This window comes from Phodopus roborovskii, unplaced genomic scaffold, assembly GCF_943737965.1.
Source record: "Phodopus roborovskii unplaced genomic scaffold, PHOROB, whole genome shotgun sequence".
Lineage (NCBI taxonomy): Eukaryota > Metazoa > Chordata > Mammalia > Rodentia > Cricetidae > Phodopus > Phodopus roborovskii.
The window spans coordinates 19,711,747-19,726,414 of NW_026126588.1; the positions used below are offsets into that span (position 1 = coordinate 19,711,747).

The window sequence follows — 14,668 nt, forward strand, 5'->3', positions numbered from 1 at the left end:
ACCTCAGGGTCCTTTCCTGCTTCCTCCTCATGGCCTGGGTCCTCTCCCTCTACACTGGCTCCCCACACCATCTCATCTTGTTTCAAGGGTTTTTGTTTGTGGTTGAGCAGGGTCTTGCCATGTAACTGACAGTATTAGTATTATGCAGTCCAGTCTGGCCTTGAACTTTTGGTGACTTTTCTGCCTCTTCCTTCTGAGTACTGAGATAACAGACTTCTTTCAGGCTTTTAGATATCATCTACACATAGGGACTCTGACCTAACCTCTTCCAGTCACCTACCTGAGCTGGACCCTAGGCTTCCCCAAGTAACTCTATTTCTAAGCCAGCCTCTGGTCACTGGATCTTTCTCCATGGAATAAGATATGTCTATGATGGGTGTGATGCTACATGCTTTGTCTTAGTTAGGGCTTCTACTGCTGTAAGAGACACTATAACCGTGGCCGCTCTTAGAAGGGAAACCCCTTAAGTGGGGGCTGGCTTACACTGTCAGAGGCTCAGTCCACTGTCTTCAGAGCAGGGAGCCTGGTGGCATGCAAGCAGGCGGTTATGGTGCTAGAGAGGCAGCCGGGAGCTGCCTGACCCTCGGGCAACAGGCAGAGAAAAAATGACTGGCACTGCCGTGGGCTTTTGAGACCTCTCCCAGTGACACACTTCCTCCAACAAAATCACACATCCTAATCCTACTCAAACATTCCACCAATTTAGCCTAAGACATTCAAATATATATGTGCCTCTGGGGGGCAGTCTCATAAAACCACTACGCGCCTGTAATCCCCCACATTGGGAGGTAGGTGGACGGCATTTTACGTCAGTTGGGAGACTTCAAAAAATAAAAACAAAGGCTGTCCCGGTCTTCCAGCTGCTCAGGCCAAAGCCTCTGGTGTCCCCTGCTTTGAGTCTCTTTCTCCCCTCCCCTCGAACCAACTGACAGTAACTGTCACTTTTACCTGAGACCGCCAGAGCGTGCCTGCCCTGCCCACCTGCCCAGCATCATTTTCCCCAGACGACCTGCTGGGACTGCATGTGATGCTAAGATGCAAATGTCTCCTGTTTTCCGTGGTCTCTGGATTGCAACTGCCTCCTTCAGGTGAACTGAGGAAACTAAAACTCCCCTTCCCAAGGGGCCCCCAAAGTCACAGAGACCCCTGAATCTGCAGAACCCTCCTCTGCTCTGCCTTACTTGACATTAGACATCCTTCTTGCCCTCACCGTAGAAGAGTCCTTCCCTCAGGCCCGGAAGGAATGCAGCAGAGTGAGGCTAAGCCCCCAGCAGGCAGGCAAGGTGGGCGCATGCGAAACATCCCATCAGTGGTAGCTATGCCTGTCTAAGATCTCCAGAAAACCCCAAAGGGCAGATTTCTAGAGTGTTTCATGGGCAGGGCCATGAGGAACGCTCTGTGCTCTTCTCCAATTCACCTGTGTCTCTTTACCTTCCCCAGCGTCTTTTAGGACAAGCAGTGTAAGTGCTTCAGAGCCCTGCGAGCCACCCCAGCGACTTCACTGAGGCCAAGGACTAGGCTGTCTGTCTGTCTGTCAGTCAGAAGGACAAGTGAAACAGTCTGGGCTTGTGGCAGGGGTCTGGAATGGGGTCGGGGTCTCAATACAGGACTCCATTCAGACTGTGTGTCAGATCAGCGGTGGCCGGTTCACTCGGAACAAAACACCCCAAGACCCAGTGGCCTCCTTTAGCTCCCCGACCTGTGTCCCTGAACTCACCCCACCGCCGTCCAACCCCAAAGCCCCAAGTCTGGCGATCACTGCCTCCAGATCTGCTCCACAGTCTCCTTGTGAAAGGCCTTTCCTAACTTCTCATCCAACGACAGCCTCCCAGCATTCCTTGCATCTCCTTCCAGGGCTATCCTCTCCCATCAGCCCTTAACAGAACTTGTCTTGTTTAACGTTTGTCTCACTGAGCTGAGAGCACAGGGCTTGGTACAAGTTTATAATAAACACTGATAGGGAGATGAATGAATGAATGAATGAATGAATGAATGAATGAATAAGCAGGCAAAGACCTGGATGCCTGGTGTTGTGTAGACTGAATGCCTGTGCCCCTCCAAATTGCCTACAGTGAATCCTAATCCCCAATGTGACAGATGTCTCATCTTTGGTTGGAACCTTCATGAAGGAGATTATTGTCATTGTATAAGAGAACCCAGGCTGGGCTATAGCTCCATGGAAGAATGTCTGCCTGGTACACACAAAGTCCTAGGTCCAACCTCCAGTACCAAAAGAAAAAACTCCAAACACACTCAAAACATCTCAGAGAACTCAGAGCGGCCGCTAGTCCTCCCTCTTCCATCCGAGGATACGAGAGCTCTCCTAGAATCTGACAGACTGGCACCTGACCTCTGGTTCCCAGTCTGCAGAATCTACCACGAAAAGTGGATTTCTAAGAGCTGGCTGTGAGAGTGAACGCTTTTAATCTTTCCGCTCAGGAGGCAGAGGCATGCAGAGCTCTGAGTTCAAGTAGGCCAGGTCTGCAGAGCAAGTTCCAGAATTGCCAGGGCTACACAAACCCATGTTAAGCAAAACAAACAAAAAAGAAAAGCAGATTTCTGCTGTTTACATGTGCCCTGTTCATGAAACTCTCACAGCAGCCTAGATACATGGTATATTATTGTTTGTCTATTGCTGTGAAGAGACACTCTCATGAAAGAAAGATTTTAATTAGGGGCTTCCTTTCAGAGACTAGTTCATTACCATCATGGCAGAAAGCACGGCCGCATGTGGGCAGGTGCCGGAGCAGTAGCTGAGAGCCAGATCCTGATCCATAGGCACAGAGAGAGGAGCCAGGCAGAGAGAGGAGAGACAGAGAGAGAGAGAGAGAGAGAGAGAGAGAGAGAGACAGAGACAGAGACAGAGACAGAGAGAGAAGAGACAGAGAGAGAGAGAGAGAGAGAGAGAGAGGAGAGAAAGAGAGAGAAATCCCACAGATTGGGCTTTTGAAACCTCAAAGCCCACCCCAAATAGCACACTTTCTCTAACAAGGCCACACCTCAAAATCTTTCTAATCAAAGAGCTCCACTCCCTGGTGACTAAGCATTCAAATCCATGAGCCTGTGGAAGCCATCGTATTTAAACCACCACATTCTACTCCCTGACCCGTATAGATTTATAGCCACATCAGAATGCAGAAAGGCACGCACTCCAATTTTCAAAGTCCCCACAGTCTATCACAGCCTCAACCATGTTTAAAAAGTCCAAAGCTCAAAGTCTCTTCTGAGATTCATGGCAATTCCTTAACTGTAACCCTCTGTAATATCAAAATCAAAGATCATGCCAGGCGTCAGTGGCACACGCCTTTAGTCCCAACACTCGGGAGGCAGAGGCAGGCGGGTCTGTGAATTCGAGGCCAGGACAGGCTCCAAAGCCACAGAGAAACCCTGTCTCCACATACTTCTAACACAAATGGCACAGACTATACACTGCCATTCAAAAGGAGGGGAGCAGTGATGACTGGTCTTGGTTGTCAACCTGATTACAGCTGGGGTGAACTACAAATCTTCATATATCCAACTCCTTTCAGCTTTGTTGACTAGAACATACTCTCTCTCTCTCTCTAGTTGGTTCCATACCCAGCCTGTAGTTGTTCTCTGAAGGTATCCCATGACTCTGGCATCTCAAATGTCACGGGGGTGTCTGATGAAATCTAGACTTCACCTTTACAGCTGCATGCAATGGCCTCTCTGGGCCCCGATGCAGGCACACCCCTGACACACACCTGGTCTCGGTGGATATCCTTAGCCACAGAGGGAGATTTCACTCCCCCTTTCTTGTATTCTAAAGCCAGAACCTGTGGCCAAAGGTGCCAAGTTCTGCTGCTTGATGGGGCTGGAACTCAGCCCCATCATTTAATTACATTTGCATCAACTTTCTGTTGTTGATGTTTCCTTCACTGATTAAGCTTTTCTTTAAATCCTTTTCACAAGTTAGCAGTTTCGCTGGGTGGGCTCCTGTCCTGAGGCCACCACCACTCACTCCCTTTATTCAGTAGAATGTCATGCTTTTCTTTTTACCTCCTTGAGGGCTGGATTTAGCTCTAGTACATTTCCTAGTGCTTCCTTTCTCCTCAAACTGTAAATTTTTTATTTTTCATTGCTCAATTTGCACCTTTTCATTATAGATCTGCATAAGACTGGCCACTAATAACCAAGCAACAGAGTCAAAACTGGGCTGTCTTGAAATCTCTGCTGCCAATGCCATTAATCCCAAACTCTTCAATTTAGCTTCAGACAAATTTTTTGGACAAGGACAAAAAGCAGCCATATTCATTGTGAAAATATCACAAGAACCGTCTGCAGGTCTCTTGCATAGCATTCATCTGAAACAAGATTCTCCAGCTGATCTGCAGTTCAAATCACGCTTGGCACCGCTGTCTTCTATGCCCCAGTAGGATGGCCCCTTAAGCACCACTTAAAGCGGCCAACCACTTCCTACGTCAAAATACCAAAGTCTTCTGTATTCCTCCAACAAACAGCATGGCCAGACCTGTCACAGCAAAACCCTACTCCCGGAACCGGCTTCTGTCTTCGCCACTCTGCTATTGTTGTGAAGAGACACCATGACCAAGGCAACGCTTATTAAACAAAACATTTAACTGGGGGTTTGCTTGTTTTAGACATTTAGTCCATTATCATCATGGCAGTGAGCTACACCCTGATCCATAGGCAGAGAGAGAGAGAGAGAGAGAGAGAGAGAGAGAGAGAGAGAGACTGGGCTTGGTGTGGGCTTTTGAAACCTCCAAGTCTGTCTACCCACAGTGATGCACTTCCTCCTAATCCTCTAATCCTTTCCAAGAGGTCCAGTCCCTGGTGAGTAAGCATTCAAATACATGAGCCTACAGGGTCCATCTTACTCAAATCACCACACATGGAAAACAGAACATCCTACGGATGTATTCCACTGTAGCCCCCAGGCATCTGAGACCTCGTGGAACAGATGAAATCAGCCCTCCCTCCAACCATAGCCCAATGAAATCTGAGCCAGCAAAGCTAGACAACAGCCATTTTCCTTTCCCCAGTCAGAGTACGCTGAAAATTTCATGTAGCTCTTTTCAGTTAAGCTTGTGGTTTTACGTAGCTATTTCCCCAGGAGATATGGTTCTCTGAACTTGGCTGATAACTGGGCTGTTTTGTGATCTCTGTCCTAGAAACCCTGGGGCAGGTGATTGGCTATGTCGTGAATCAATGAGTGACCGTGGCCATAAGAGGAGACAGTGGCACAAGCTGCTGGTTGAGACTTGGCCCGCACCGTAAGAGGCCCTGCTCCTACCTGTGCTCAGGTGTGAGTGCTGCTTCTCCGTAGTCTTCCTCACACTCACTGAGTTCAAGGTTGGGATGTTCCTGCTGCAGCAGCTGCTTCCAACCCTGCTCCAGGGCCTGCTGTCTTTGGGGGAAATGAGAGCCTGAGCCAGCGGTCAGCACAGCTACCTGCTCTCCACCCGTGTCCAGAGGCATCCCCCACCCCAAGAACACAGCATTGCCACGTTCCTGTGCCCTAAACCCTGGCTCTGATATTTACTTCCTGAGGGCCAGAGCTCTGTCTGGTGTCCAGTGGGCAATGCTGAGGAGGCAGCTTTGTCACACACTGTCACATACACCTGTGGATCCTGTTTTGACACTCACTCATTCTGTACCATCTCCAGATCTATTCCCCAGGTCTCAGCAACACAAGGGGAGGAGGCTTGTTCCCTCTGGTCTCTGGCAGCCACAGCTCACCACTTGACTCTCCAGCCTCAAGAGGCCAGAGCCTTCCCTCCCATCCCCACAGGCCCTTAGTATGAAAAACTCCATCGCCTGCCCAGGCCCTAGAAGCAAGCCTATACCTGATGATTTCTAGCTCCGAGACTCGCTCCTCTTACTCCACATGTCTAAGTCTCCATCCCCTAGAACCTAGCAGCTTAGGACATACGACCCATCAGAAGCTTGGAGCCTGCCCCAGGCCCTCACTCTCTCACACCCGTTCTCCCAGGACAGTCTGTGACGCAGGAAAACACCTTAGCCTCTTAAGATGCCTCCGTGATTCAGTGGGTGCCAGTGTTCACCCAGCTACCACTCACTGCGTTATCTCCATCCACATCCCTCGTACCTGTCAGCGCCCAGAGTTCCCGTCCAAGCCTTCCAGGAGCAGCATGGCCTGTCCTATCTGCCTCTCCAAGGTTCTAAGACAAGGCTGCTATCTGGGGCCCTTTCTTAGCAACTTAACAATATGGAAACTACCAGAACCCAGATATTCCCAGGTGAGGAGAGCGGCACCACCCACTCCCTACATCAAGTCGTCTCCAGCAACAACCACAACCAAACAACAGTTGTGAGACATTGAAAACCGAAGTAACTATGGAGGAAGGAGGGAGACTATCCCGACCCGACCCGACCCGAGGGGACAGCATGGAGAACCCCAGAGAAACCACTGCCCACCCCGTGTGTCCCAACTGTACTGGGCGGCAAGGTGGCGGGGCCTGTGAGTTCCGGGGAAGTCCCTGGAAGGTGGGCATGGGTGCTCCCTTCCAGCACGAGTTAAGAGCAGGAGCTATGCCAGTGCTCAGTGTACCTGTACACGTGTCTGCTTTAGTGTGTGTGCACATGTGCACACAGGGAAGGGATGGGAAGGGAAGAGCTGATCATGAGAATGATGAATAATCATGTTTACACACATCACACAGCAGGCCCGCCAACGGCCCCACACACGAGCAGCTGTCCCTGGTCACGTCACAGCCCGAGGTGTCTACTGTGCATAGGAGCAGCCGACAGCTCCACTCCAAAGGGCCCCTCCACACAAGCCAAGCTCCTCCTGAGAAGTCAGGTGCTGGATGCTGACACCAGCTGCACCCCGAAGGGATGTCTACTTCTGACCAGCATGGCTTTTGCCTTCAGACACTACAGGCAGGGACAGCAGCACTCAGAGCCTGACTTCTCGTGAGAAGCAGCTGTGCTGTGAGGCGGGAACAAGGCGAGCATCATCAGATAAAGTCAGGAGGAAAAGCAGCCAAAGGCGCTTCAGTGCTGGGCAGGCCAGAGGCCAGACTCAGGCGGAACCCCGGCTGTCTCCTTTCCCATGTCCCTCTGATGGGGCGGCCTTGTGCTGGGAGGAACAGGGACCTGAGATGAGGACTTCGCTGCTCATGTGGGTGGAGGCGCCCCTTCCTGACCTGACTGTGAGCCTAGGTTCCTTCCTAGTCAGCCCACGGGGCATGCCGCACCTGCTGGGAGCCTGCTCATGCTGCACAGCCTACATTTGTTCCACGCGACCCCACCCCTCTGACAGACCTCGTGCCACACTCACCTCTTCTCTTGCAGTAAGTAATCTAAGTTGTTGACATAGCACTCTGAGCCCCCAGAGGACATCTGCAAAGACAGGACACAGGCATGGGGAGGACTCTGACATTAATGCCTTCTGCTCGCTTTTCTGAACACAGGCAGCCCCTGTGTGCTTGTATGCTTTCAGATGCTGCTTTACAAGGACAAGCAGGCAGGGGTTTTGTCCGTCATTGCACCTCATGGAATGTGCCACACGCCTCATCCTGCACTCTGCTCTTTCCAACCAGAAATACACTTTGAGTGTCATTTCATATCCACGGCAAAGGGATTATGTAACTTATGTGTGTATGTGCATATGTGTGCATATACAGTATATATGAGTGCATGTGTGTATGCGCAGGTTTGCATATGTACACGTATGTATTTGTGTTTATAAAAGTGTGCATGTATGTATCTGTGTGTTATGCACTCAATTAACATTTGCCAGGGTGTTCTTATACATGACTACAACATAATTCATTAGGCCACACAGGGCTTGCTTGTGGGCAACTAAGAGGGTGAAGCCAAGGTGGCTACCGGCTTACCTTTGGAGTCACAGCCTGCTGGCTCGGACCCGCCATGTCCCAGAACAGTTTTTCCAGCGAGGTCAGCCCCACCTTCTGGTCTGAGTCTAGATGCTCCTTCCCCCAGGTCTCCCGAGGTCTCCTGCAGGCCTGAAGTATCTTCCTGTTCTTGTTTAGGAAATCTACAGGTGGTGGGCTCCAGTCAGTGGGGAACGAGTCTCGGGGCACCTGCATCTTGGGCCTCTTCCACGATTTGGGAGTTAGAGCTGCACAGCTGTTGCACTGAGTATTGAAGAGAGGGCTTTAAGAGGCTGCACTTCAGGTTAGGCAAAAGGGTAGGCACATCAGCGGCTGCTTGGACCCCTGTGAGACCCACTGGCGTCCCAGACAACAAGCCACACTGGGTAAGGAGAGGGACAACTTGGGATTGCTATGTGTGGATTGTGAGGGTAATAATTCTTTCCATCATGGCCGCCTTTGGTCCTACCCCATCATGTGTCTACCTGTGCAGGTAATGCCTACTCCTCCACAGGAAGGCTAGCAAAGTGTTCTGGGGCCTGGCCATCTGAAAGCTGTGGATGCTCTGTCCTCGACAGACTCAACTGATAGCTGAGGTGACCACCAGAAGAAACCTAAAGACTCTACATCGTTGTGTTTCCCAGAAGGCGGGGCCTGGTACCCAGGAGGAATTCTTCTCCAGGCCTATCTCAAGGAGCAGGCACCTTGTCACAGCTGAGACACAAGGGTCTCCTGGCTTCCATTTCAGCAACATAATAGACAAGCAGAAGCTCTCTCTCTGTCTGTCTCTCTCTGCCTCTCTCTCTCTCTCTCTCTGCCCCTCTCTCTCTCTCTCTGTCTCTGCCTCTCTCTCTCTCTGCCTCTCTCTCTGTTGTGTGTGTCTAGTTCCCCTCAGGAGAAAAGCTGTATTCTGAGATGATGTCCCACATCATCTATTCTGAGTTCAGGGGCTCCTATTCCAACTGGTTTCATCCTGTTTGTTATGAGGGTTGGGCCAGGGTAATCTGGTCTCTACCATGTCCCTGAAACCTGCCCAGATTTGGCCCATGGTTAGGGGCCTATACATTTTTATTGAATGAAGGAGCGATTTAAAGGGACGGTGGGACTGGCCAGGAAGGACCAGGCTCTGATAAGCAGGCTCCAAACTCAACAACAGTGAAAACAATACATATAAATACAACTGTGATATATCACTCACAACATTAAATTTGACAACTAATCAAAAAAATCTAAAAATGATTACAATGAATATTGACGTGTGGGAAATGGATTACCACTTACACTTAAAATGGCTCATTTGGGGTCAGCAAGGTGGCTCTGCTGGTAAAGCTGTTTGCCACGTAAATTTGGAGACCTGAGTTGGATTCCTGGGACCCACGTAAAGGCGGATGGAGAGAACCAAGTCCACAGGAGTCGTCTTTGTGTGAGCGCTGCCCGTGACTCAGCCACGTTCACATACACATGATGATAACACACTTTAAAATGGCTTCTTTCCTTTGTTCATCTTTTGTTGTGGTTTTGTTTTGGCTGTCCTGTAACTCACTATGCAGACCAGGCTGGCCTTGAGCTCACAGGGATTTGCCTGTCTTTGCTTCTCAAGTGCTGGGTTAAGGCATGAACCACTATACCTGGCTAAATGGCTTTTTTTTTTTTTTTTTTTTTTTTAAGGAACCAATCTATCAATGAAACATAACCACACACACACACAAAAAAAAATGCCTATACTCTGGAGTGACAGCAACAAAAACAGTAATCCAGAAAAATCCCTAAAATATAGGCTATCATAGGCCTCTATGAATTAAGCAGGTAAAACTCTCATGAACTATGAAGTTTAATTAAAACAAAACAAAACAAACAAACAAACAAAAACCCTGACAGCAGCTAGATGTAGTGGTGGCTGCAGGTGGCTCCCCATTCAGGAGGCTGAGGCAGAAGATCGCTGCTCTTGCAGAGGACTTGAATTCCATTTCCAACACCCACATCAGGGGCTCCTAACTGCCTATAACTCCAGTTCCAGGAACTCTGACGCCCTCTTCTGGTCTGCACAGGCATCTGTTTGCATGTGGTACAAAATAGCCAATCCGGCACACACATAAGTACATTTTAAAATAAAATACTCTTAAACAAACAAAGGAACAAAGGAACAAAGAAACCAGGCCTGGTGACACACGCCTTTAATCTCAGCACTCAAGGGATCAGAGGCAGAGGCAGGCAGCTCTCTGTGTGAATGAGGCCAGCCTGGTCTACAGAGTTCCAGGCCAGCCAGGGTTATACAGTGAGACCTTGTCTCCAAAAACAAAACAAAACACAAATAAAAACGTCACTAGTCATCTGGTTACAGGAATAGGAGAAGAAACTCTACAGTGCAAGTAGTCCCAGGTCCCTAAATGCCGAGGCTCAGGGACTGAACTAGTAGACTTAGAAACCTACGGCTCTAAACCTTAAGAGCTAGAGGGGCCTTTTGTTCCAGGCCAGAGATGTAAGGTTCCAGGCATTCAGGTTAGAGGTTGATCAAAGAAGCTTTAACTGGGGCTGGAGAGATGGCTCAGAAGTTAAGTACTGACTACTCTTCCAGAGGTCCTGAGGTCAATTCCCAGCAATCGCATGGTGGCTCCAGAGCATCTGTAATGAGAGCTGTTGCCCACTGCTGGTGTGCAGGCAGACATGCAGGCAGAACGTGTGTATGTAATAATAAAGAAATCTTAAAAACACCAGTGCCCCAGCACTTGGATGTCACTGTAACCCTCAGTGTCATCTAAACAGGCCCCGGGTGCTGGGATCCTCAGTCCTTGACAGCAGCCCGCAATACAGCTGTCAGGCTCAGGTTGTCTCAGACTCTTGGCCTTTGAGGACTAGCAGCTCCCTGGAACTTTCCCAGTGACCAGGGCCAGGAACTCCTAGTCTCCAAGGTCATGGTCCTCAGGGTCCCCACCCATTTGCCTCTCCTCCCCAGGGTCTCTGACCCAGTCACTTCTGGAGCTCCTCAGCTGCCCTCTTGTGGCTCCTGCAGCAATCTTCAGGGCTGCTCTATGGCCACACCCACCCTCTCTTCATTTTATCCACAAGCCCTTGCGATAGAATAAATTACAAAAGCAGGGCCAGAGATAGCACAGTGGGTAAAGGCATTTACCCAGGGAATCTGATGCAGATTCAATTCCTGGGATCCATGGTGGGAGAAGAGAGCCCAAAGCTGTGCGTGTGCAGGCCAGAGGCACGGCACTGGGTTCCCAGCAGTTGTAGTCACCCAGGGAGTTGTGAGCCACCTGACCCAGGCGCTGGAAACCAAACTCAAATGCTACGAAGAACTCCCGCCCGCCTCGCTGAGCCATCTCTCTAGCCTGCCCGCCCCTCCCTGGCAGTGCACTCTTGAATCCAAGCCAGGGGGAGGTGGAAGAGGGCCTGAACTTTGTCATTCTTGGTTACATGCTGAGTACAAGGCCAGCCTGAGCTACTCTGAGTCCTTGTCACACAAAACCAGATAAACAATCACACCAAAACAAAACAACCTAAAAGAACAACAAAGAAAGAGCAGGTAATTGGAAAAGGCCGGGGAGAGAAGCCTGGGGTTAATGCTTTGACATCTGGCAGCCAGCAGGGGAGTGTCTCCAGAACACCGGTTGACAGGGCTGTGCCATCATGGCAGCCCCTCACGCCAATGAAGGACCACACTTGAACCAAACACATGGGATTTTTCTGTTGGGCCACATGGAGAAATACTCCTGCTCTGGGTGGCTGAGAACAGGGCTACAGGGTCATTGAGGGTTTACAGAGACTGATGGCAAGGAGTCAAGCCAAAGTTGTTTCGGGAACAGTCATGGCAGAGTTAGTATTCTGGAGCTGGCACTACTTCAGCAGCAACTAGCTACAGACGGCTGTCCAGGGCTTACTACTAAAGATGTGCAGAGTTCCCAAAGGCTGGTGTGGGCACTCAGCTGGGGGCTTGACTCACAGTCCTTTGCACCATCCAAGAATCGAAAGATCAAATGCTGTCAATTAGTCACATTCCCTACTCCCTAATGTTGTGCCCTCTTACAAACATTAAAAGGGGCCTTGACAGGGGTCTAGGGAGGCGGCTCAATGAATCAAGTACTTTATGTGAGAGCATGAGTTCAGATCCTCAGCACCCATTTAAAAACCAGTGTGAGCTGGGCGGTGGTGGTGCATGCCTTCAATCCCAGCACTCGGGAAGCAGAGGCAGGCAAGTTTGAGGCCAGCCTGGTCTATAAAGCTACATAAAGAAACCCTGTCTCAGAAAAAAAAAAAAAAAATCCAGATGTGGTGGTACACACCCCAGCTTTTACATAATGTATTAATCACTGAACTAAAGCAACAGAGAGAAGTGATAGCAGCAATAAAGAATAGTCTTTACAAAGCAGTTTAGGAAGTCAGTAAGGACAGCCCATCCCGGGGAGCAGAGACGCTGACAGCGAGAGGCACTGTGTCAGCCACTCTGTAAAATGCCCAGTTGTGAGTTTTGGTTTTCTTTTCATTTTTATGAGACAAAGTCTCTCTACATAGTCCCGGCTATTCTGGAACTTGCTCTGTAGACCAGGCTGGCCTTGAACTCACAGAGATCCTCCCACTTTTGCCTTCCAAGGCCTGGGATTGAAGATATGCACCATAATACCTCACCAAACGTCCAGTTCTCAACATAATATTACAAAGTAATGCAAAAGCAAAACAAACGCTAAGATTATGATCTATTCACAGGGACGGGTAGGAACTACACGAGAGGGAGCCCCGCCCGACATTGGACCTTTTAGACCAAAATGTAATCAATGTTCTTAAATGTGTCCAAAGCATTCAGAGCCCATGACAAAGAGTCAAATGAAGCTAAGAATGGTATGCCACCAAGCAGCGTGTCAGCAAAGAGGCAGGGAGAAAAAAGGGCACCAAGCAGAGATTCTGGAGATGAAAACGTATAAAAACGGAAATAGAAACTATATAACAAAAACATTTTCCAACAAAAGTAGAGGCAGTGAGACCTCAGAAAAATGAAGGAAGAAAAATGAGTTATCAGTGAACTTGTCTTCGCAGATATACCAAACTCAGTAGAATGGGGTGACACTTGCTAGCGGAAGGGGAAGCTGCTTCCCCCAGTGCAGCCTCACTGGGTACATCGGCCGCACCCCAGGGTGGCCCATGCTCAGGGGCAATTGGCCAACACAAATGAACTCAGTACAACTTCTGCCCACTTTTTGTCTCATTTTCCTTTGTTTGGGAATTTTTTTGATTCGCTGGTCTTTTGCTTGTATATTTTGATTTCCATTTTTGTGGCTCTGTGTGTTTCCTGGGTCCTTTTATTTTGTTTGTGGGTTTTTTGTTTTTTGAGAGAGAGATTAAGAACATAAAGTTGGGGGGATTGGGAAGGATCAGAGAAAAACATGATCAAGATATGTTATGTGAAAAATGTTTTCACTTAAAAAGAAGAGAAAGCCATATCTAAACTGAAAACAAACAAAAAATTGGGTGTCAGGAGCTAGAGATAGAGAGATGGCTGTGGTTAAGAGCACTGACTGCTCTTCCAGAGGACCTGAGTTCAATTCCCAGCACCCACATGGCGACTCACAGCCATCGGTAACTCCAGTTCCAGGGGGTCCAACACCCTCTTATGACCTCTTTAGGGACTGCATGCCTGCAGGCCAGATACCCATACACATGAAAAATTATAATAAATGAAAACAGTTAAAGGTAAGTAAACAGATGACTGTAAGACAGTGCGTGGTAACTCCTTTTTCTCTAGTCTGACTTAAAAGATGGGTGTATAGTATAGCATTCATAACCCTCTTGGGACAATACAAAGTTATTATTTATATAAAATAAGAACACAGAGGAGGGGAGTCTATAGCTATATTGGTATACGTGCTTTTTGTGTATTTGCTTTTGTGATGCTTTGAATTTAAGGCCTCTAGCCTAGGCTGGCCTCAAACTCTCTATATAGCCAAGGATGCCGATTCTGCTGAGCCTCCTCTCTCCTTCTCTTAAGAGCAGTTACACTCAAGCGCTACCATGTTTCATTTATAGAGTAGTTTATACAATACTGGGGATGGAACCCAGGTTGGTGATTTGAATAAGATGTCCCCCAACGCTCAGACATCTGGATACTTGGTCCCCACTTGTGGCTCTTTGGGAGGATTAGGGGGCCTTGTTGGGGAGTATGTCACTGGGGGCAGTCTTTTATATTCCTATACTCTGAACATCTTGAGTTAGTTCTATGTCCTGCTTGTATTTCAAGATGTGAGTTCTCAGCTGCTTCTCCAGCTGCCTGCTGGAGATCCAGCTGCCATCCACCATGATGGACTCTAACCCCGGAAGCATACGTCCCAAATAAACTTTTCCTTCTATGGGCTGCCTGGGTCACCGTGTTTTATCACAGCATGAAAAGTAACTAATACCTGAGCATTAATAACTAATTAGTTACTAATGTATTAGTAAGTAACACATTATACACACACCAAAAAAAAAAAAAAAAAAATCTACCAAGTGAGCTTTGTCCTCAGCTCCAGATTTGTGAAAAGTGTGCACTGGTGTTTTGTTGCATGTTTGTATGTCTGTGTGAGGGCACCAGACGCTCAGGAGCTGGAGTTACAAACAGATGTGAGCTGCCACGTGCATGTGGGGGAATTGAACCCAGGTCCTCTGGAAGAGCAGCCACTGCTCTTAACCACGGAGCCGTCTCTCCTGCCCCTAAGACTTATTTTATCACTTTATGTATATGGGTATTTTGTTTGCCTGCATGCATCTGTGTGTACCACATGTGCCCCGGTACTCTTGGAGGTCAGAAGGGGACACAGAATCCTCTGGGACTGAAGTTACAGAACACTGTG

General features: G+C 48.8%; 1 protein-coding gene across 1 annotated transcript in view; it reads right to left on the reverse strand.

Annotated features, from left to right (window-relative positions):
• The window catches only part of Fam178b (family with sequence similarity 178 member B), an 84,568-nt gene extending 76,476 nt beyond the window's left edge, over positions 1-8,092 (reverse strand). Inside the window, exons 1-3 of the mRNA XM_051204576.1 lie at positions 7,845-8,092; positions 7,286-7,347; positions 5,276-5,389 (exon numbers count right to left, since the gene is read on the reverse strand). Coding sequence (XP_051060533.1) covers positions 5,276-5,389; positions 7,286-7,347; positions 7,845-8,057 — 389 coding nt within the window. The 5' untranslated portion in view covers positions 8,058-8,092. The remainder of the gene's footprint in view (positions 1-5,275; positions 5,390-7,285; positions 7,348-7,844) is intronic.
• Positions 8,093-14,668: the final 6,576 nt, after the last annotated feature.